The 21,611-nt window shown below is 33.3% G+C and overlaps 1 protein-coding gene across 2 annotated transcripts in view; it reads left to right on the plus strand.

Annotated features, from left to right (window-relative positions):
* The window catches only part of SYT10 (synaptotagmin 10), a 55,426-nt gene that overhangs the window by 13,210 nt on the left and 20,605 nt on the right, over positions 1-21,611 (plus strand). For both annotated transcript variants that reach the window (XM_016121526.2, XM_016121527.2), the window contains exons 2-3: positions 4,339-4,696; positions 18,543-19,110. In XM_016121526.2, coding sequence (XP_015977012.2) covers positions 4,339-4,696; positions 18,543-19,110 — 926 coding nt within the window. The remainder of the gene's footprint in view (positions 1-4,338; positions 4,697-18,542; positions 19,111-21,611) is intronic.

A 21,611-nucleotide genomic window follows, 5' to 3' on the forward strand; every position in this document is an offset into this window, starting at 1 on the left:
CTTTTGAGATAAGTCCCGAAATATGTATTCGATAGCTCCATAAACATTTTTTGACTATATCGTATATACTTGACACTAAAAATAAAAAGGTGGATTAATTTGTTTTTTGCTTTGAAGGATCACAGAGTGAATAAATTAATAGGATGAGAACATGTGGAGAAGCAAAATAAATACAGATCCATAATTCCTTATCAGCAATTATGAAACCTCAAAACCTCGAAAACTGAACATTATTTTTTAAATTATGATAATTTGGCATTAACACTTTACCTGAATTGTCATTAAGCTACTTATAGTCTTTGATGATCCCATGTAAATAATTCATACATTTCATTACAGATAAATTCATGTGTTTGGTCACTGAATATTATCCCAGATAATGTGTACCATATTATCTTTCTAATATCCAAAAGAAAATAATAATAGTTTTGAAGCACATCATATCCCAAAAGTGTGGGATACAGGATTACAGACCAATTCATTATTATAATACTAGTGTTACAGTTGTGGGTGTGCTTTAAAAGCCCAGAGGAATAGAAGAGGCAGAGAGAGCTTCAGGGAGGAGGTACTATTGATTTTTGAAGGATGTATACAAATTTTCTAGACATCCAAACAGAAGAAGAAAATGCACTGGCACTACATGAAACAGCCCAAACAAAATCATGAGAGTATTGGTGTGGTCAGAATAAAGAGTCTAGGTAAGAGAGTAGCAGAAGAATGAAGCTGGATCAATAGCCAGGGGTCAAATCACAAAGATGTTTTGAAATACCATGCAAAGTTTGGATTTGCCCCAGGTGGCTAAGGGATGACCTGGAAGGATGTTAAGCTAAGAGAGCTGCTGTGACTATATATATCAGTTGCCAGGACATGACTTGTTTTCTACCTGCTACACTGGCATTGATGGGACAAACTTTCACTTTCAAAACTGACTTGGTTTGGGTGAAATATTTTATGGTCCCCTCAAAAATAGAACCAGATATTAATTTTAGAAAGAAAATTGTCAGTAGAAGGGAAGATGGATCTAGAGTCAGAGATCTCCGCAGGGCTTTGTCTTAAGATGAAAACATCCTTATGAATGCCAAACCTCATCACTACAGTGGCATAAAAAAATTTCATAAAACTTTTGTGGGCGGAATATAAAATTTTCTAATACTTGACCCTCATTAATAGGAAGGGAGATGTTTTCAGTTATAGACTAAAAACTACTTCTCCTTTTTCCCCTACCTGCACATTGTCCTGCAGTTTCATTATATCTTGGCTTTTGGCTCCAACTAGGTAGAAGTTACACTGTTGAAGAAATTGAGTCAAAATATTCAGAAAAACATAATGTAAATGGAGCTGAAAATACATAAAGTTTCTGAAACCATAATTGTTTTTATTTCTCCATTTTAAAACCATAGCTAATATCAGGAAACACACTAATTTTATACTTTTCCCTTTTTCTCGTTCTGGTGCCAATGAAAAAATAAAAATTAAAAATAAAATAACCCACAAAATGTAAAATATGATCACATATTTCTCACCAATGGAATATAAATGGGAAATATATTCAATGTTTCTTTTTAGTAGGCAACTGGCAAGTGAAAGAGAATATTAATGTCTCTGTATCACAGCATGTCAAATTAATTTTTCCTTATAATTTAGTAGCAATAAAAACATAGAATTATTTCAATTTCTGAATGGATTTCCATTAGCTGCAAATGGGAGTTTAAACAAAACCATTTTATTTTACCAGTCAGGAAAATGTAAATTAAAACAAGGTTTCGTTTCCCTATCAGATCAATGAAAATTAAAGTACAACAATATTTCTCTGAGATTGTAAGAACTAGCAAACTCATATGATGTTTTTGTTACAGCCATTCTAGGATACATTTTGGAAATATCTGGTAAAATTAAATATGTGCATAACCTATGATTCTGCAATTCTATTTTTAGATATTTACCTTAGAGAAACATTCACAGAGAAGGGTGCAAGGATGCCCATTGTAGCTCTATTGTAATAACAAAACATTGAGCATAATCTAAATATCCATTATGATGAAGTACTATGGAATGTTATGTGACATGAAGTTAGACCTCAGGTATTGCTAAATAAAAAAATAAATTGAAGAAATAACTAAGCAGAAACTATTTAAGATAAGAAAAAGTGCATTAAAACTTCTATACGTTTATGTTTGTTTAAGAGATATGTTTGTTTAGTAGTGCTTGGGCTAGCCAGATACACACCCAACTAGAATCTGTGGTTACTTCTGGAGAGGGGAGGGACCTCCCGGATTTACAGTGGTGGTTAAAGGAAATTAGGTTTATTCTGTATTAGTTTGATAGGACTGCCATTACAAATTTCCATGGACTGGGTGGCTTAAATAACAGCAACTTATTTCCTCAGAGTTGTGGAAGCTATAAGGCTGTGATCAAGTTGTTAAGAAGGGTGATTTCTTCTGAGGTCTTTCCCCTAGGCTTGTAGGTGGCCACCTTCTCCCTGTGTCTTTACCTAGTCTTCCCTCTGAATGTCTTTGTACTAGTCTCCTCTTCTTTTAAGGACACCAGTCACATTGAATTAGGGTTCATCCATACGACCTCATTTTGCCTTACTGACTCACTTAAAGGCCCTATCTCCAAATACAGTTACATTCTGAGGTACTGAGAGATAAGATCCCAACGTATGAATTCGGAAGGTGTAAAGGAATTTAGCCTATAACATATTCCTAACGCTTTTTTTTGAGACAAACAAAAGAAATTGGATTCATATTTAATGTTGAAGCTAAACAAAGTCATAAAAGAAATTGCAAAGTTTTCTAAATCTAGAAAACTTTCCCTTCATAGGAAATCTATTTGGTCTTCAAAAATTTAAGAGTGTTAACACACCAGATTGCTAACATTGGATATCTTAGAAATGTGAAAATGGAAGCAGGTAGGGGATTTTAACTTAAAAAAAAAAAAAGTTTACTTTTTAGAACGGGTTTAGATGTACAGAAAAATTGGCAAGATAGTACAAAGTTCCATATTTCCTACACCCTGTATTAACATTTTATATTAGTATGAAACATTTGTTACAATTAATGAATCAGTATTGATATATTGTTAACCGAAGTCTATATTTTATTGAGTTCCTTAGTTTTTACCTAATATCCTTTTTCTATTCCAAGATTCTGTTGAGGATACCACATTGCATTTAGTTGTCATGTCTCTTTAGTCTCTTGTTGGCTATGACAGTTTCTCAGATTTTATTTATTTTGTTTCATTTTTGATGGCCTTGACAGTTTTGAAGAATACTGGTCAGGTATTTTGTAGAATGCTCTTCTAATAGAATTTGTCTCATATTTTTCTAATAATTAGACTCTGGTTATGGGTTTGGAGAGATAAAGTATCATTTCGTCACATCATATCAAGAATGTATACTATCAATGTCATTCATCACTGTTGATGTTCGCTATAATCCCCTGAGGGAGTTTTCTCCACAGTGGAATTATCCCTTTTTCACCCTTTCTCAGACTTTATTCTTTGGAATAAAATTACTCTGTGTAGCTCACACTTAAGGAGTAGGAACCTGCGCCTCACCTCCTTGAGAACAAAGTACCTACGTAAATTGTTCGGAATTCTTTTACATGAGAGATTTGTCACTTCTCTCCCATTATTTATTTACTCAATCTTATTAACTGTTTGTACTTATGCTCCTTTGAATCATTTTACATAATGAGTATATATTAATTTTATAATCATTTTGAAATAAGAATGTTTTAGAGAAACATAGATAAGAAATCATTAACTAATTTTGAACTTCGGAAATTAAGACCATGAAAGACTATCAAACTATAGAGTTTGAAAATACAGCTAATAACGCACACATTCTCTATTAGTAATATGTTATTTTCATTTAGAATATACTAAATGGTTTATATAAACATTTAACATTATTCTCTGCTGAGAGAGAGAGAAGATTGTATCTTTAGATCAAAGATGAAGTGAATAGAAACCTTTTCTGTATATGCAGTTTCTGAGTTTCTTAACCTTCATGACTTCAAGTTGCAAGCTGCCAACCTTCACTTTGCAAACTCCTGGGCCCATGATAGTGTCTTTGGAAATAATATGCATAGATCATGCTTTTCCTGTACACAACTGGAAACTTTTCTTGGGATAGGATTTTTCAAATATCTTCTTTGAGAATTTTCCAACAAAATTACTAATTGTTCTTCCCTACAAAGATAACTTAAAATTAAATTTTTGAAACTCTAAATGAGGAAGCTATGATTAATATTATGTAAAATTATCTCACCATTTCTACTCTTTTATGTGTACTATCAATGCATTAATATTTATTCACATTGTGATTTTTTCCAGATATTTCAGTAAGCTTGTTAGCAGTCGTTGTCAGCTTTTGTGGCCTGGCTTTGTTGGTTGTCTCACTTTTTGTCTTCTGGAAGTTGTGCTGGCCTTGCTGGAAGAGCAAACCTGCGATTTCCAACGTCGGTACTCTTCCCCAGAGCACTTCAAATGCTCCTACCGAAGTTTTCGAGTCTGAAGAGAAAAAAGAGGTTAAAGAAAATGGAAAGCCAACACTAAAAGCTATTGAGCCTGCAATAAAAATCAGCCACACTTCCCCTGATATCCCAGCAGAAGTTCAAACTGCTTTAAAAGAACATTTAATTAAACATGCACGTGTGCAAAGACAAACTACTGAGCCGACATCTTCATCCCGGTAAGGAAAGATCAAAGATATAAAACTTTCTCTCTCTCTCTCTCTCTCTCTCTCTCTCTCTCTCTCTCTCTCTCTCTCTCTCCCTCCTCCTCCCACCCCCCCTCGTGTGTGTGTGTGTGTGTGTGTGTGTGTGTGTGTGGTGTAATTTCATAAGAGAAAAATCTGAGTTGGGAAAGGAGAGAAGACAAACAGGAGACATAAGAAAGACATAGGAAACACAATTGAATAAAGAGAGAATGAGTAGGACATGTTATTATTTATTGATTTTTCCCTTAAAATATCATTGGTTGATAGCTGCTGCTTACACTCTTTCAATTAAGTTTAATTCAACCAATAAATATCAAGAAAAGAGACATATCATGAAATCATCTAAAAGTTATCAATCAAAACTTAGGAACAGAGATCGATGTTTAGCCTACGTTTGTTTAGCACCAACACCATAAACACGGAACTGCTGGAAAATTGCTTCTTTGAACTGACATAGACCAAACACATACTGTGCAGAGTATGGTAAGTTCCACAAGGGCCCTGGTGAACACCGTGAACATACAAAGGAGTTTACATGAAAGGAAGGAAGAGGGAGACCTCTTTAAGAAGATACATTTTAACTCAGCCTGAAAAAATCAGCAGAAGTTTGCTTGAATAAAAATAATGTGCTATAGTCTGTTTCAAAGTTTTAAGATTGAGAGATAAAGTTTTTTAAACTGTAAAGAAAAAAGATTCTCATGAAGAGTCATTTTTTTCTGCCAAGTATGGTATTCAATACTCAAAATGAACAACAACGTGATAGTGGCAGTTTTCATTGGTTCCCAGAAGTAGCAACTAATTTTACCCTAAGGCAGAGTAAAATCAATGATATTGGAAGGTAAGTTTCTAACAAATCGACTCCCTAACCTTACCTTTCTACCTCACTAAATCAAAGGTTCATTCATGCTTTCTGATATGTCATACTTTTGTGGGTTTAGAAATTTTTCAAATTGAAAAACTGTGCATGAGTCATGTTTGTTACAAGGATTAAAAAAATATTTAATGTATCTTTCATGAAATAAAAAAAGATGATTGTATCCATAAATAAATCTTCTTCCCGAAATAATTTCAAAGGTATGAGTAAGAATAATTATTATTTTGGGGATAAGGAACTTTAGGATAAGTTCAATGCATGGCTGTCTTTTTCATGTTATACTTTTCTGTACTATTTAAATTTTATAACCAAAGTATGCTTCAAATTTAGTTATTATTTTTGACAAATTTTCCTAAGCAGTGACATTTAGTGTCATTTTTTAAATTTTTATAATTTTGATTGTAATATGGCCCAATATATATTAATTTAAATTTATTTATTATGGACATTTAATAGCAAAATAATTATTCCACATTCCACTTTTTAAAATATCTATAGGAAAACTGCTTTAAAATGATCTCATGTAGTTACTTGATTATCACTGGTATCACTGCTGCAAACTGTGGCCTAATATATCTAACATTTTAAGACACTCAAATTTCAGGGTAAAAATGTTCACTTAATCTACAAAATATTTTTTAAATGTTAACAGCTATGAATATATATCAGCTTACTAGCATTCAGTGTTTTTAACTCTTTTAGTACACCCTATATAAGGACATTTAATTAATGAAGACAAATTGAGGTAAGCTATGAAAATAGCTTCACTTTCTCTGTCAAAATGTTTTTTGGAAACTACGAAAAAACAAAATTCTGCCTCCAAAACATTACCAATAAATGTAAGGAGGCATCTTATCTGATTATCCCTAGCTAGGGGAGAATGAAAGAATACATACTGAGAACACGTGTGTGAAGACTTGGTCTTGGATGCAGACTTGATTCCTAGAAATAATCTAAAGTAGGAATGGAGACATATCATTCAAGCCCAGGATTTCTCAGTAATTAATTGAATAAATCAGAAAAAAAAAAACTTTATCTCTCAATCTTAAAAAAACATAAAAATTGGATTGTACACATCACATGTATTCGAAGATAAAAGTGGAATACAAATTTATAGTTTTTCTAAAACTTTGATATCATTCCATCTACTTTTTTGAATTTTCTTGTTTATATGAGTGACTGGGAAAGAAAGATTAAAAAATTATTTTTGAGTGTTATAATTCAGTCACTATGCCAGGCATCCTTCCTGCAAATCCTCCACCAACCTGCATGAAGTAAGTGTTATTAATTATCCCCATTACCTGCAAGTTAACTGAAGCCCAGAGAGATTTAAAAATTTGCCCAAAGTCATGCAACTGGTGAGAGTTAGAATTCAACTTTATCCAGATTGGTGGAATACATTTTAAGCGTTAAAATCAAGAGGGTGTAGTTTTTGTAGCAAAAGTTGTTGACTTCAAGTCTGCTGAGGACAGGTAGTTTGGAGGATGGAGAAAGGGGGTATCTTTCTGTTCTTTCCACTCAATTAGATATAAGGAATTAAATATGGTTATTATGAATGACTATAATTATGATTTTAATGTTTGGCCTTGGGATGAATTCCTTGCAGAAAATTTGATTATTCCTAGTTTTCAAAAACCCTAATCTACATTAATTACTTCATCATACTAGAAATTACCTTTATATAGAGAGGAAAAGGAAATTGCTGTGTTCATTATGCCATCCACTTGGACAAAGAGATCAAGCGCACTTTTTATAAATCAGATTTTTTTGCTGAAATGCTAACTTTTCACTGAGATGTAGCAAAATCAAACCACATACACATACACACAATGAATTTAACTTTAATAATTGATTTCCATACCCTATTAGGATATCCCAGCTCTAGTCTGTTGCAATTCCCCTTTATTTGGCTCAGGCAATAGATGACAAACATCATACTTTTTCAAGGTTTATTGGTCTGTGTACTTAAATAACATCCTGATTGGTAAGGAAGTTAACAGAATTGCTGGAAACTATCACATTTTTCAAGTTCTCATCTCCTTTTTCAAATACCTGGATATTTGGTCCCATCAACCTGCCAGGCAACCAAACAGCCCATCAAGCATCTGGGTATTTCTCCATTATTAACATTCTTCTAGCATCCACCTCGATTGGTCGTTCATCCATCCAATAGGCTTTTTCAGTAGACATTTGCTTCTGGGAGTAGTCAGTGGATTCTGCCCACTCTTTTCATTCTGCAAATTCTAGGGAGCTGGAAAAAAATTGACAGTACAGCATAATTTGAAGATAAGAGATATAATACCAACTTCAATAGAAGGAATTACAAATGGAAACTGTGGAATGGAGAATGCAAAATTTAAAGAACCGAAAAAATTATTTCTAGCTGAGACATGGAGAAAGGCCATCAAGCTGAGGCTAAAGGAAACTAGTAATGCACATAAATGGCAATGGGGAGTGGGGTGAGGGTGGGGGGAGTGCATCCCAGCTGGAACCATTTTATGTAAAAAGTCACAGAACAGAAAATCTTGCTAAGAAAACAGCAGGTAAGTTACTTTGGACATTTGGCCCCATCAGCCAAATATAGAGTTGAGTGGAAGAATAATAAAAGATAACGTCAGCTGGAATTAGAGTATGAGGAGACCTTGAAATGAGAGCCACGATGTCAAAGTCTGTCCCGTCAAAAATTTTTGCAGCAGAAGAGTCCCTTGGATAAAGAGCTGTGTTTTAGGAAAATTAATCTTGCAAAAGTTTATAGGACAGACTTTAGAAGATGACATCTGTTTTGTAACTAATATAATAGTTCAGCCATATTAAAAATCAGGAAGTAGCAAACAACACAAAAAGACAGAAACCTGAGAAAATTATAAAGGAAGAATCTAAGATCTCTTATAAAAAAAAAAAGAAAAGAAGAAAGAAAGAAAGAAAGAAAGAAAGAAAGAAAGAAAGAAAGAAAGAAAGAGACATGAAGTGATACTCCATCTTTCTAATTCTAGTCCAAACCTTTTAAAAGCCTAACATTCAAACCATTAGAATCTGATGATACCAAACCTACCATTATAACATATTTGGAGATTCCACATACTTCACATATAAAACTCTACACTGCTTTTGTAGGCAGAAAATCTGCCAAATTTACTTCTGCATTGCTCTTGACACCTAGACAAAGCACTATAGGAACTAAGGGCATATCTGTTGATCAAAAAAAAAAAAAATGCTGCAAATGAATTCAGTGACTTCATTTTATCTATTCAAATGGATCTTTCATGGTTGCCAATTAGAAGGATACTTTATCTATTTATCATCCTCCCGTAGTCTATTTTCTTCCCGTAGACCTCAACTGCTTGCCTCTGTGCTTTTTGCTCATGCTGCTTCCTTTGTTTAGAATGATGAGCTCTCTTTTATTTACTATAGGATCTTTAAGGAAAACATATCTGAGAGTCTATTTTTTCTGCCCAATTATAAGCTATTATCCTTTGTTATTTAAAGCCAAAGTTACAGTCTAGCAATTAATTACTTATTGTCTTAAAATTGAGCTCTACCTGTTTGCCAAACTAGATGCTCAGTTCTCAGAGTTCAAGGCTGTGTAACCTAATTTCCATCACTGCATAGGTGCATAATAAGCATCAAGTGAATGCTTTTGATTGATATCTCTCTACTTCACTTTGCTCCTTTAAAAGCAGCATCAAGTGGTGAGATAAATTGTGCTTCTATTAGAAGTTAATGATGGTATACTCCCAGGCATGAGTATGAGGACCAATTTTCTGGGCATTCATTAGTGGTGGAAAGATGAGGTGAATAGTAAGTGGCAAAATAATTTGTTGAGGATGAGGGATTATATAGGTTAGTCACTGTTAGTGAGAATTCTAAGGATCTACTGGAAATAATTAGGAAACCTAATGACAGATCTGATTGAACTTGAACAAAAGCAGGAAAATGTACATGGAATGATATCATTGACTCATATGTGCTGATTGATTTGCTATTGGCTTTGGTTGCTTAGAAAAGTAATTCTTAAAATCATCATATGCAATGTCAGAAAGAACATTCAATGTATACTTAAAGTAGAAGTGAAGAATTGTGTAAAAATATGTAAAACTGGATCTCATAGTTTAAGAGATTTTTTAAAATTAAATTTCTCTCAAAACATAGCAAAAATTGCAATTATCGATTCCAGGACATTGTAGGGAATGGAAAGCAAGATGTTACACCAAGGGTTAGTTTAAAAAATATATAGTTAACTAGTATATCAGGAAAGCATACTTATCCAAGAACAATGAAAGTACCTGAGATCTACGTCTTTGAAATAAAATTTCATGAACCATGCACTTGTGCTAGTTAAATGATCCCCTTTATGAAACATATGCATTGGGTGTATGCAATAACTGTATGAACCAAGGTCTAGACAAAACCTCACAAAATAGATTCAAACTTGGAGAGTTTGTTTTCTGGCACTGGTAAATATTATCTCCTTTCAAAGCACTTATTATAAATTGATTGGGCCCTCCCCCTTCATTATAAAAATAATGCTTGAAAAGTTTATTCTATTAATCACAAGAATCTTAGGGTAAATTATTTTCATATAAGCTTCGAAAGATATTTTCTGAGTCCTAGCATGTTATGAAATTCATAATAGGTGAATTATAAATTTCATAATAATATGCTTCAATAGGTGATTGGATAAAGATGATACAGTATATAAAGACAATGGAATATTGCCCAGCCACAAGAAAAGATGAAATACCACAATTTATGAGAATGGATAGACTTTGAGATTATCATGCTGAGTGAAATGTGAGACAGAAAAAGTTGATAACCATATGATTTCATTCATATGTGGAATATAAAACTGAAAGCAACAAATGAACAAAACGACAAACAGAGACTCATAGACACAGACAACATGGTTACCAGAAGGAAAAAGAAAGGGGGAGGCAGGTGAGAGTAAAGGGGTCAAATATAAAGAGACGAAAGGAAATTTAACTTTGGGTGGTAAACACACAATGCAATATACATATGACACTTAAAACCTATATATTGACAAATGTTACCTCAATATATTTAATTTTTAAAAAAGATGAAAAATACTGACTCTGCCATTATAGAGACCACAATCTAGTAAAAGTGTTGGGGAATATAAACCCAATCTTAAAACAGGAAATTTCAATACCCTGTTTGCAGTATGCCCAAGAAGATATGTCGACACAGAAGTTGTTACCCAGGGTGGTAGAGTAATTCATTTGGCGGACTAAAACATTTCTCTCCAAAACCTAGCTAAGCTCACTGGGAGGTAGGCTCATGATAGCTAACAGCATACTTCCAGGTAAGAGGAGGCCTAAATGACACACTGAGCACAGAAATTTAGATTTAGAATACATGACTAGGGTCAAAAGAACTTCTAGATATCTAGTAATACTAAGTAGAATATACTTGGAGTTATTATTTTGACCAGTTACTATTGAGAGATTTTTTATATTTAATGCTTCATTTTGTATTACTTTTTTAATCTTGTGATATAAAAATATGTTCTTAGAACTTTATTTGTATATCAAAACTATCAGGAAATATTTTCCAACCTAATTACTTCATAGCATTCCTTTAAACATATATTAGATCAAGAGCAATTGCTTATCATTTGTTGTTATGATTTTTACACCTTTTTTGAGATGGAAAAAGGTCATAGGGCAAGTACTTTCAGAATAACGGAATATTTATTTCATCAACTTCTATAAATGACAAGGTGCTGGTAAATTTTTTGGACAGAATAATGATAAATTACTTAAATGAATTTTAGCCATTATATTACATAATTGAGAACAAAACAGTTTTTCCTCCAAAGAACTTTTATTATTATTGGATTGTTAGTGATATGACTAAATGTTTTTAGGGAAAAACATTTAATTAATTTATTTATTACAGTATTTATTGAACACTTGTTATATGCCAGGCATTTTTCTAAACATTTGATACACATTAGGGAACAAAACTCTTAAAAATCTCCACCTGCATTCTTGTGGAAAAGAACTAAACAACATAACTAAGTAAATTACTTGATATATTAGAAAGTAATAAGTACTATAGAAAATAATAATGCAAAATAAAGAGGTCGATAGGCCAAAAGTGTGTGGGGTGGGGGGCGATGTTGAAATTTTATATATGATAGTCAGGATAGAGTTTGCTTAGAAGATAGCATTTGAGTAAAAGCTCGAAGGATGGTGATGGGCTGTGAGGGTGTCTGGGAAAGGCTTTCCATGCAGAGGACGCAGCCACTGCAAAGGCCTTGAAGCTGGAACCTGCCATTTGTGTTCCAACTGCAGCAAGAAAGCCAGTGCGACTGCAGCAGAGAAAGCAAAATGGAGAATGCTAGGAGAAAAATCAGAGAGGTAACAAGGGCTAAATCATGTTTGGCTTTTACTCTAACATGGGAAGGCACAGAAGGGTTTTTTTTTTTTTTTTTCAGAGGTGTGGCATGATCTGACCTATATTTGGGAAAGATAACAAGATAACTGCTGTTTTGAGAATAGATAGTGAAGGAGGCACAAGGATAGAAGCAGAAAGACCATGAAGGAGGCTCTAAGCCAGGCCAGAGGTGATAGTGGTTCCAACCAGGGAGATGATAGTTATTGATGGCGAGAACTGGCTGTATTCAGGATATAGTTTAAAGGTAGAGCAAACAGAATATCCTGACAGATTAGCTATGGCATATGAGTTTAAAGAGAGGCGTCGAGGAAGACTCGAAGGCTTTGGCCTGAGCATCTGGAAAGATCAAGTTGAGACAGACAAGACTGTGAATAAGGTGATTTTGAGAGGCAAGAACAGATCTAAACCTGCTGAGTTTAAGGATTCTGTTATAAATCTAAGTGGAGAAGTTGAGTAAGTAACTGGGTAATGATTGGAATTCTGGAGAAACTCCATGACATAAATTTAGGGTCCAGAGCCAGGAGATGATAACATCAAAGAGGTGAGTTTAGATAAGAAAGTGAAAACCAGAGGTGAATCCCTGAGGTACTTTAGTATTAAGACATGAGGAACAGCATAATGGACTGCGAAGTAAAGACTCATGAAGTAGGTGAGGAGTCAGGAGGAATAACCTGTAAGCCAAGTGAAGAGAGTATGTGAGTAACCAGGAGTGACTCTGACAAGGTCAGGTGGGATGAGGCCGGTGGCTTGACCTATGAGTTTGGCAATGTGCAGGAGGCATTGTTGACGTTCTCAAGAGCAGTTTTGCTGGAGTTGGGCACATGAAAAGCTAATTAAAGTGGGTTTAAACAGAACAGGAGGAGATAAATTGGACAGTGAGCATATACCATCCTCAGCCTTTTCAAGGAGTTTGCTGCAAATGTGTTAGAGAAACAGCAATACAAAGAAAGTGGAGTGAGTAGAAGATTCCTTCAAGATAGGAGAAATAGTGGTATGTTTTTATGCTGAAGATAATGATCTAGTAAAGAGGGAGAATTAACAATGTAGGAATGAGAAAGGAGCGTTCTTGAAGATTACATGAGAGTAAATTGGATTTAGTATACAAGTTGAGGGACTCTTTAGATAGAGGCATGAGTAGTCAATTTAATATCCACCTAAAGGCAAAATATGTGGTTAAAGAGACTAATAAGAGGGTTGATGGGGTACTGGGAGTCTGTGGAAGGTTTCTGCTTTTTGCTTCAATTTTCTTAGAGAAGTAAGAAGTAAAGTCATTAATTGAGACTTGGAATGAAGAAGAAGGTGATAGAAGTTCAAAAAAAGGTGAGGTGTGAGATAGTCTTCTTGCAAATCTAGGAAATTAAGAGAGAATACATTGCCGTTCGACATTAGGGTTGACATGAGGAATGTGGTCTTGAACTTAAAGTGGAATAGGGAAAGCTGTTCTATGTTTTCCTTCTGTTGCATTCACTTGCACATGTGCAGGTACAGCGATAATGGGAAGTTGAATTCAACCAGTGCTACGGTTTTGCCCTGGGACTAAGAAAGTAGAGAGCAACAGGGGAACTGATGATATATGCATAAGAGTGGCTTTAATGATTAATTATGGGATTGAAACTGGATAAAAAGAGAGAAGTTATATAGAGGAATTAGCGATTATGAAATAGATTGGAGGTTCTGGCGAGTGGGAAAGATTATCTGAGTGAGAATATAAGAAGATCTGAGCTGGAAAGATAAGAGCTTTGATAAGAGAGGCATGCATCAAGTCATACTGACTCCATCTAGCTACTCTCAGATGTTCCAGGTAAAGTGGGGAAAGTTTTTTCTTCTCCATCTGAAAAAGTACTTCGGTGGTGCTTTCCTAGGTTTGAAAGGTAAGAATGTGATCTGCAATAATCAAATGGCCTGTACTTCGATTGAATGGGTATTTGAGAGCAAATAGCCACTTATCACTGTCATTGCAAAAGAGAGAAAGAAGTAAAAAGAAAGCAAGAAGAAAAAGATCTGTGTTGTCATGGTAATAGTTTAACATTGTAATAATTAAAGCTTCTCTTAACTGACTAGCTAAACTGTGACTTAAAATATGCACTATTTACCCTATAATTAGGGCACTGGCTTACTAGAACAAAAATGTTACTACTCTGATTCCTGTTAGAAGAGGCTTTACAGCTGCAGAATTATATTCAGAGGCATAAGAAAAAAAATTACTAATTTTTAGAGAGAAGATAGAAGATTAAAATTTCCTTGTATTGAAAAGCATAAGTAAGCGAAGTTATGGAATCGACCTATAGAAAATGAGGAATTAACTTTGAGGGATTTTTTGCTCACAAAAATAAAAAATGTTTCATAAGTTAAAGTGATTTTGGTAGAAACATTAGATTATTTAATAAAATATTCTAAGCCTCTTAGGAACATTAAATATATAAAATGGATTATACTAGACACTTTTAACAATTCACGATATATACAGCTTGTATTCCTTTTTTAATTCTTATTTTCATAAATGATCTCTGATGAGTCCTTGACCCTAATTACCCCATGATCTTGCATATCTGGTATAGATTCAGGGTCAGAATTTCAGAGCATGCTTAATGCATTTAAATGGAATCAACTTAAAGAAACATATCACTTCAATCTTTAATGAAATTAGGGAGATGTAGAATCATTCATCATTTAATGGAGTTTGTTAATGATGTTTGTTTTCAGTACTTTTAATATGGGTATTTTTTTCACCTAAGAGGGAGACTGTTTATTGATTAAAGATGAGAAATATTTAAGACACCAATTCTATACTCACATACAGAAACTAAAATATTGGGTCTTAAATTTAGTATAGATCTAATTAGGAGTTGATTACTTCATCTGAGATAAAGTAGTCTAGTATGTTTATTTACACAGAAATAATTTTTCAATTGTTATCAGATCTTAATCATTTTTGACTATATAGCAGAGATTTCAACTTCTTACTTATTTTCAAAACATGTTATTTCTTATCAAATAAAAGCTGAAACAATTATAGACAATAAGAATTTTGTACATGTCCGATCATAATTTTACTTAAAAATTGAACATCTTTGCTCCCTTTCAATTTATGGTAACTAGCCAAAGAAGTTTGAAACATCTCTAAAAAATATCTTAAGCTAATTTAACCAAGTAAACTTTGGATCTTATTGAATTAGATAATTATGTTATATATAATGTTTAAGTGAAAATTTTACATAAAAACATATACATATGTTTTACTATTTTATATAGTTACTTCGAATGATTAAGTTTTGGAATAATTTAATCAAATGAGATAACCACCACTATGACAGTACAGCATGGTGGTTAAGCGTGTAGGCACTAGACTCAGACTGCCTCAGTTAAATTGGTCAAATTTCAATTTTAGCACCTGCTTAGTGATGTGACTTTAAATAAGTTACTTACCTCTTGTGCTTCAATGTCCTTATTTATAAAATGAGGAACATAATGGTAAGTACCTCATAAAGTTACATGAAGATCAAGTAAGTTGATGAAGAATTTATAAAAGTACCTGCCGCAGAGTAAGCACTCTATATATTAGCCTTTACAGGTGAAATCTGAAGAGCATGGTCAAACTTTAATCTTTTATTGTGAAAATTTTATAGTGTTTCTTTCTTTCTTTCTTTCTTTCTCTTTCTTTCTTTCTTTCTTTCTTTCTTTCTTTCTTTCTTTCTTTCTTTCTTTCTTTCTTTCTTTCGCCTCATTATTCATCATTCTCCTTTATTTCATCCAAAATTCTCATTGGATATTATTTTCTCCTGTTCTAAATACTGGAATATCATTTTTTCCTTAAGCCTTCTTCCATCTAATTCTCTATGACAGAGGCCTCTCTTTCAGGCAGTGAGGCTAAGCAGAATGCTGTGGAAGCGATAATCCAAAAACGCTGCTGTGTATTTCCACCTGTGGCACCTGTCCACCACTTTATCAGTCTCCATCGTTACCTTTGTTTGCAATATATATGCTGAACTATCATTTAAAAAAAAGGTCTTTGAGAAGTCTATAAATAATAGGGTAACAGGCAGAGTTGCTGGTACTTGCACAGCTCATTTTGGTTTGTCTTCTTTATTTGTATAAAAGTGGACTATAGAGAAGTTGAATTAGTTTCAATACAACCGTAAGCATTTTTTATGCTATCTCAATAAGTATTCAGTATTTCAGGCTAGTTATAGAAAATAAGCTAATTAAATGTGAGAGAATGAATTTAGAACACCTCAGATTATAATTCTGATTTTAACCCATTCCATATTATTAATATATATAATATGATATCTTGAGTATTTAGACCCATAAATTTATCAAAGAACCATGGAACAGCAGATGATCATAGAAAATGTGTTAGGAAACACGAAGAGGTGTAGCATCTCACCTGAGACAGAAATCTTTTCTTCAACATCTAACATTTGTTTCTACATTTTCTATTTGGGGAAGTTCATTACTTCACCATTTTAGATAGCTCTAGATATTTTTAAATGTTCCCTTATGTGAAGCTGAGTCTGTCTACCTATAACTTTCATAAAGTCTTATTAATTCTGTCATGACAGTTCTGATATTAAAATGTGGCCAGCATTAATTTTGTCTTTGCCTTCTGCTCTGCTGCCTTCTGCCTGTTCTAGGTTTAACATTCTCATCTCTAATTCTCAATGGTATCATGGCTAGGTATCTTAATTCTGGATATTAACAAATTTTTTAATTTCTCTTAAATCAGTTCTTATGTGTGTAAAAATGAATTGGTTATTAATCAATGTTTTTAACAATAATGCTATAAAAGATGTAGACCTGATATAATAGACAAGAGTTGAGTAAGAATTTTGAAGAAAGTGCTGGATAGGTATTAAGTATAAGGGCTGAAAGAAAGAAAGTCATCCAAAGACTACTCTAGGAAGCAAAGTATAAGATGATGAGGATCTGGACTGAGTAACAATGCAAATGGAACCAAATGGACAATTACATGAGGTGTTTCAAAGCAAACATCAACAGGATATAGAAAGTCAAGTAAATCCCGTGGGTAAAGGAAAAGTGATTCAAAGCATACTGCAGGTTTCCTAGCATGAGTGACTGACAAAAACATTAGGGCTATTGTCAGCAATTGTGGGAGAACTAGTCTGAGAGCAAAAAGAGAGAAAATGAGTTTGCTTCAGATAGAAGCAAAATTAGTACATTCATTTACGCATCTCCCTCGCAGATATGGAAATATGAGACTAGAAGCTTTTGCAGCCAAGATATATCTAGGTAATTATCAGATTCAAGATAACTGTAGTCAAAGAACTGGCCATTAGTCTGATGGAGAGACTGAGGAGAGAAAAGAAAAATGACCTGGGACTAAGCCTTGAGGAGACAAATAAGTTGACATATCTCATGCTGGAAATTATGGAGGACGTATAAGAGAAGTAGATCTTTATGTAAATAAAATCTACGGGATACAAGCAAGCTTTTATAACTTACGTTCTAGAAATGTTGAATAGATGAATAGTAATAGTGACTAAAGTCAGTTTGAATTTTAAAAACTTTATTTGTTGATCCCAAATTCTAAAATTCTGAATTTTTTTAATTCTTAGAATTTCTGAAGCCAACTCCATGTTAAAAGAAAAAAGGGAAACTGTGCTCATTTGAGCTGTCACAACTTCATGTTCTTTTTATAAATAAATATTAATTCAATTATCTTAAGTATTAGAATAATTAAAACAGTATAAGAATATGTAAACTGGGGGTGGCTCCACAGTGTAGTGGTTAACATGTCTGCTTTACATGCAGAAGGTCTCGGGTTCGTGCCCCAGGTGGAGTCGCGGACCATACCACAGGTGCCCCAGGCTCCTCCAGTACCCTATGCCCTCCAAGTGTCCTGGGTGCACCAGGCCCCTGGTGCATGCCACGAGTGTGCGGGAGGACACACCCTGCCTTCAGAGATCCAGTTCTTAAGGGGAAATGGCAACATCCATAGGTCAGGGGTGGAAGTATAGGATGGGGAATTAAAGAGGGAGGGAAAAAAGGAATATGAAAACTTAATTTTTTTTTGTTTTAATGCTGTAGTCACTAAAACATGAAATCCATTAGACATAAATATTGAGATAAAACAATACCAGCCATCTGTATGATTTGTCTACATAATGCTTACTCCTAGGTATTCCAAAATTAATGATTCATAGCATTTTGTGGAATTTGGAGCTTTGTTAGAAATTGTGTTTCTTTATAATTGTACTTAATTAGTTCTTGTGATTGAGAGTACAACATTTCAAAAGCTCATAAATATTTACATTTGTATGTTTCAGGTGTTTGTTTAATTTTCGGAGATTTTCCTTTGAATATTGCACTTCTGGCTTTTCAAAAGTAGCTCTTTGAGTGTATGTATGTTTGTGTGTTTCTCTCTGTGTGTGTATCTGTCTGTTAATAAAGACATAATACTTTTATTACCCTGGGGGTGGGGGACAGTTTATATGCCACTGTTTAATATTGTCACTAATAATCTACCTAAATGATCTTGTGTGTGTGTGTGTGTGTGTGTGCGCACAGCCACAATTCCTTCAGGAGACACCTACCAAGGCAAATGCAGGTTTCCAGTGTGGATTTTAGCATGGGTGCAGAACCCGTTTTACAAAGAGGAGAAACAACAACCAGCATCGGGAGGATAAAACCAGAGCTCTACAAGCAGAAATCGGTTGATTCTGAGGGCAACAGGAAAGAAGATGTCAAAACCTGTGGGAAATTTAACTTTACCCTCCAATATGATTATGAAAATGAACTTCTGGTTGTCAAAATTATCAAAGCCTTAGATCTCCCTGCTAAAGACTTCACAGGAACTTCGGACCCTTATGTGAAGATGTATCTTCTTCCAGACAGGAAAAAGAAATTTCAGACCCGCGTACACAGAAAAACTTTAAATCCTCTATTTGATGAAACTTTTCAGTTTCCTGTAGCATATGATCAACTAAGCAACAGAAAACTACACTTCAGTGTATATGATTTTGACAGATTTTCTAGACATGACATGATTGGGGAAGTGATTCTTGATAATTTGTTTGAAGTCTCTGATCTCTCCAGAGAAGCCACCATATGGAAAGATATTCATTGTGCTACAACAGTAAGTAATAGTGCTACCAATATATTGCTTTTGTGGTGTAGGGAACTAAATATTAACAAGTTTATTTTAATACGTTTACAAAGTTATGAAATTTATGTGCCAAGAACCTGCAAAGGGAAGATTTAATTACACATATAATAATAGTTCAAGCACCTAACAGTATATAGGTAACATCAGTGACTGAGTAAATAAAAAAAAAAAGCTCTTGTAAGTTACCAAAAAAAAATAGGGACAAAGGATTATTCTTAAAAATAAGAAAATTATTTTTTAATTTGAAATAGTTTTTTTGTATTTTTTTCCTAACAATGTTTCATTATTTACAACCAATATTGGGGGTCATTATAGTTTCACTATAAATTATATTGATGTTAATTTTAAAATTTATACTGGCAGTTTATTGCATTACATCATCATAATATTTTCAATTGTTGTATTTTAATTTTATGGTCTTCGTTGTGATACATATTAGGGAACAAAGAAGAAATTTCAAAACCAAAACATATTTCAAAAGTATTGGGGCTCTTTTGATTTCATATTGTCTTTTACTTTATTACTTATTACTTATATTCCTACAGGTGAAAAATGGTAAGCAGTGATTTTTCCTATTTTAAAAAATATGGCACCTTCTAAAATTCTGCAAAGGCAGATAATTAATTGTTAGGTTATTTCTCTTGATTCCCCAATCTTTATTATTTCTTCTTTTATTCATTAACAAATATTTGTTAAGTGCCTACCGTGTGTTTGGCGTGATCTAAGTACTAGGGATGCAAAAAATTATATGAGCATGTTCTGTTCATATATTTAGTTTCAGAGATAAGTAACCCCCAAATGATGTCTGAAAATTAGTAAAATCTTCTAAGAGATTGTCAGTGGTTTGTTTGTTTGTTCGTTTTACATTTGTAAATTTTTGTGTTTCAAAGTGGTCCTTCAAAAAAAAGGAAGGGATTTTTTGTGGAGACTTCAATTTTTGACTGCTAATGAAACATTAAATTCTTTAATTTTATTTTCAACTCTTCTTCTGCCTAATATATTAATTTTCTGTTTCTGCTACAAAAATTACAAGTATAGTGTCTTAAAACAACACAAATTTATCATTTTACGGTTCTGTAGGTTAAAAGTCCAACATGTGTCTCACTGGACTAAAATCAAGGTGTTGGCAGGACTGCATTGCTTCCTGGAGACTCTACGGAAGATTCATCATCTTGTCCTTTCTTGTTTCCAGAGAAAATAAGCATTTCTTGGTTAAGATTATCCCCACAGAGGATAATCTCCCAATCTCAAGTTTTATAATCTTAATCACATCTGCAAAATTCCTTTTGTCTTTTGGGAACATATTCACAGATTCTAGGAATTGGCATGTGGCCATCTTTGGTGGTGCCTTTATTTTGAGTTTTATTTCGGTTTCTGGATATAAAAAGAGGTAGGCCTATATAGAAATGTATTATTATATTATTCTAGTCAAAAAACATTTCTTTTTAACTGAAACATTGAGGCACACGCTGTTCTAGATACTCATAGCTTTTTTATTAGAACAATATAATGAAACCCAAATGTTTTGGCTATGGGACCAAGTTCGCAATATACACAAATATTATATATTATATGTCATCTAACATATATGTATAATCATCTTTATGATTAGTCTAGTATTTCATTAAAATCTTTCCTTTGAAAATCTTCAAGTAATTTTATATTTTCAGGTTAATAAAATGAAAAAACTAATGTAGGTTGAAATGTGCATAAGAAACTTTTTTTATACATCTTTAACTTTAAATAATTTCATATAGAAATTATAGGGTTTTCTACAAAGAAGGAGGAAAAAATAAATAGAAAGCAATGCTATATACCCTCATACATTCCAGTCCTGTAGAAACCTGCAAAGGTGATAAATTATGTGGACATAGATATAAAAAAACTGTGTAACAGGTAAAATATATATTTGAATTAGAATATTAGCTTTCTTTATATAGATAACTACCTAGTTAAGGATAAATCTTGAAAAAACATTATTATAATTTAAGGTCCTTATTTGAGATAATTATGTATGTAAAATAAACCAGGAATGTTGTTAACTTAATGTCAAATCTTATCAGGTTGAAACAAGAGTTATATATTTTATATTCGTAATTTCATTACTAATGTTATTTCTATACAAAAGGAATTGATATTCTTATCAGGAATCAGCAGGGTTTTTTTTTTTTTTTAAATTTGAGATTGAATGAAAAAGGAAATAATAAAGGCGTATCTTTATTCTGTGCAAAAAATTTTCACTTTAGGGATCGTCCCACTATATATCACAAATATGGCAAGCCAATCACCAATAGCGCTAATATACAGATATTTCCAACATAGGGGAAAATCACATTGAAGAACACTGCACCCTGTGACACTGCTCACTATGTCTGTAATGGGAAGGAGAAATATATATTCATATTCAGTTATATACACAAAAAAGCCTATGTGAAGACACATAAAAATTTAATAATAGTAGTACCTATTAA

This window comes from Rousettus aegyptiacus, unplaced genomic scaffold, assembly GCF_014176215.1.
Source record: "Rousettus aegyptiacus isolate mRouAeg1 unplaced genomic scaffold, mRouAeg1.p scaffold_m13_p_2, whole genome shotgun sequence".
NCBI classification, from domain to species: Eukaryota; Metazoa; Chordata; class Mammalia; order Chiroptera; family Pteropodidae; genus Rousettus; species Rousettus aegyptiacus.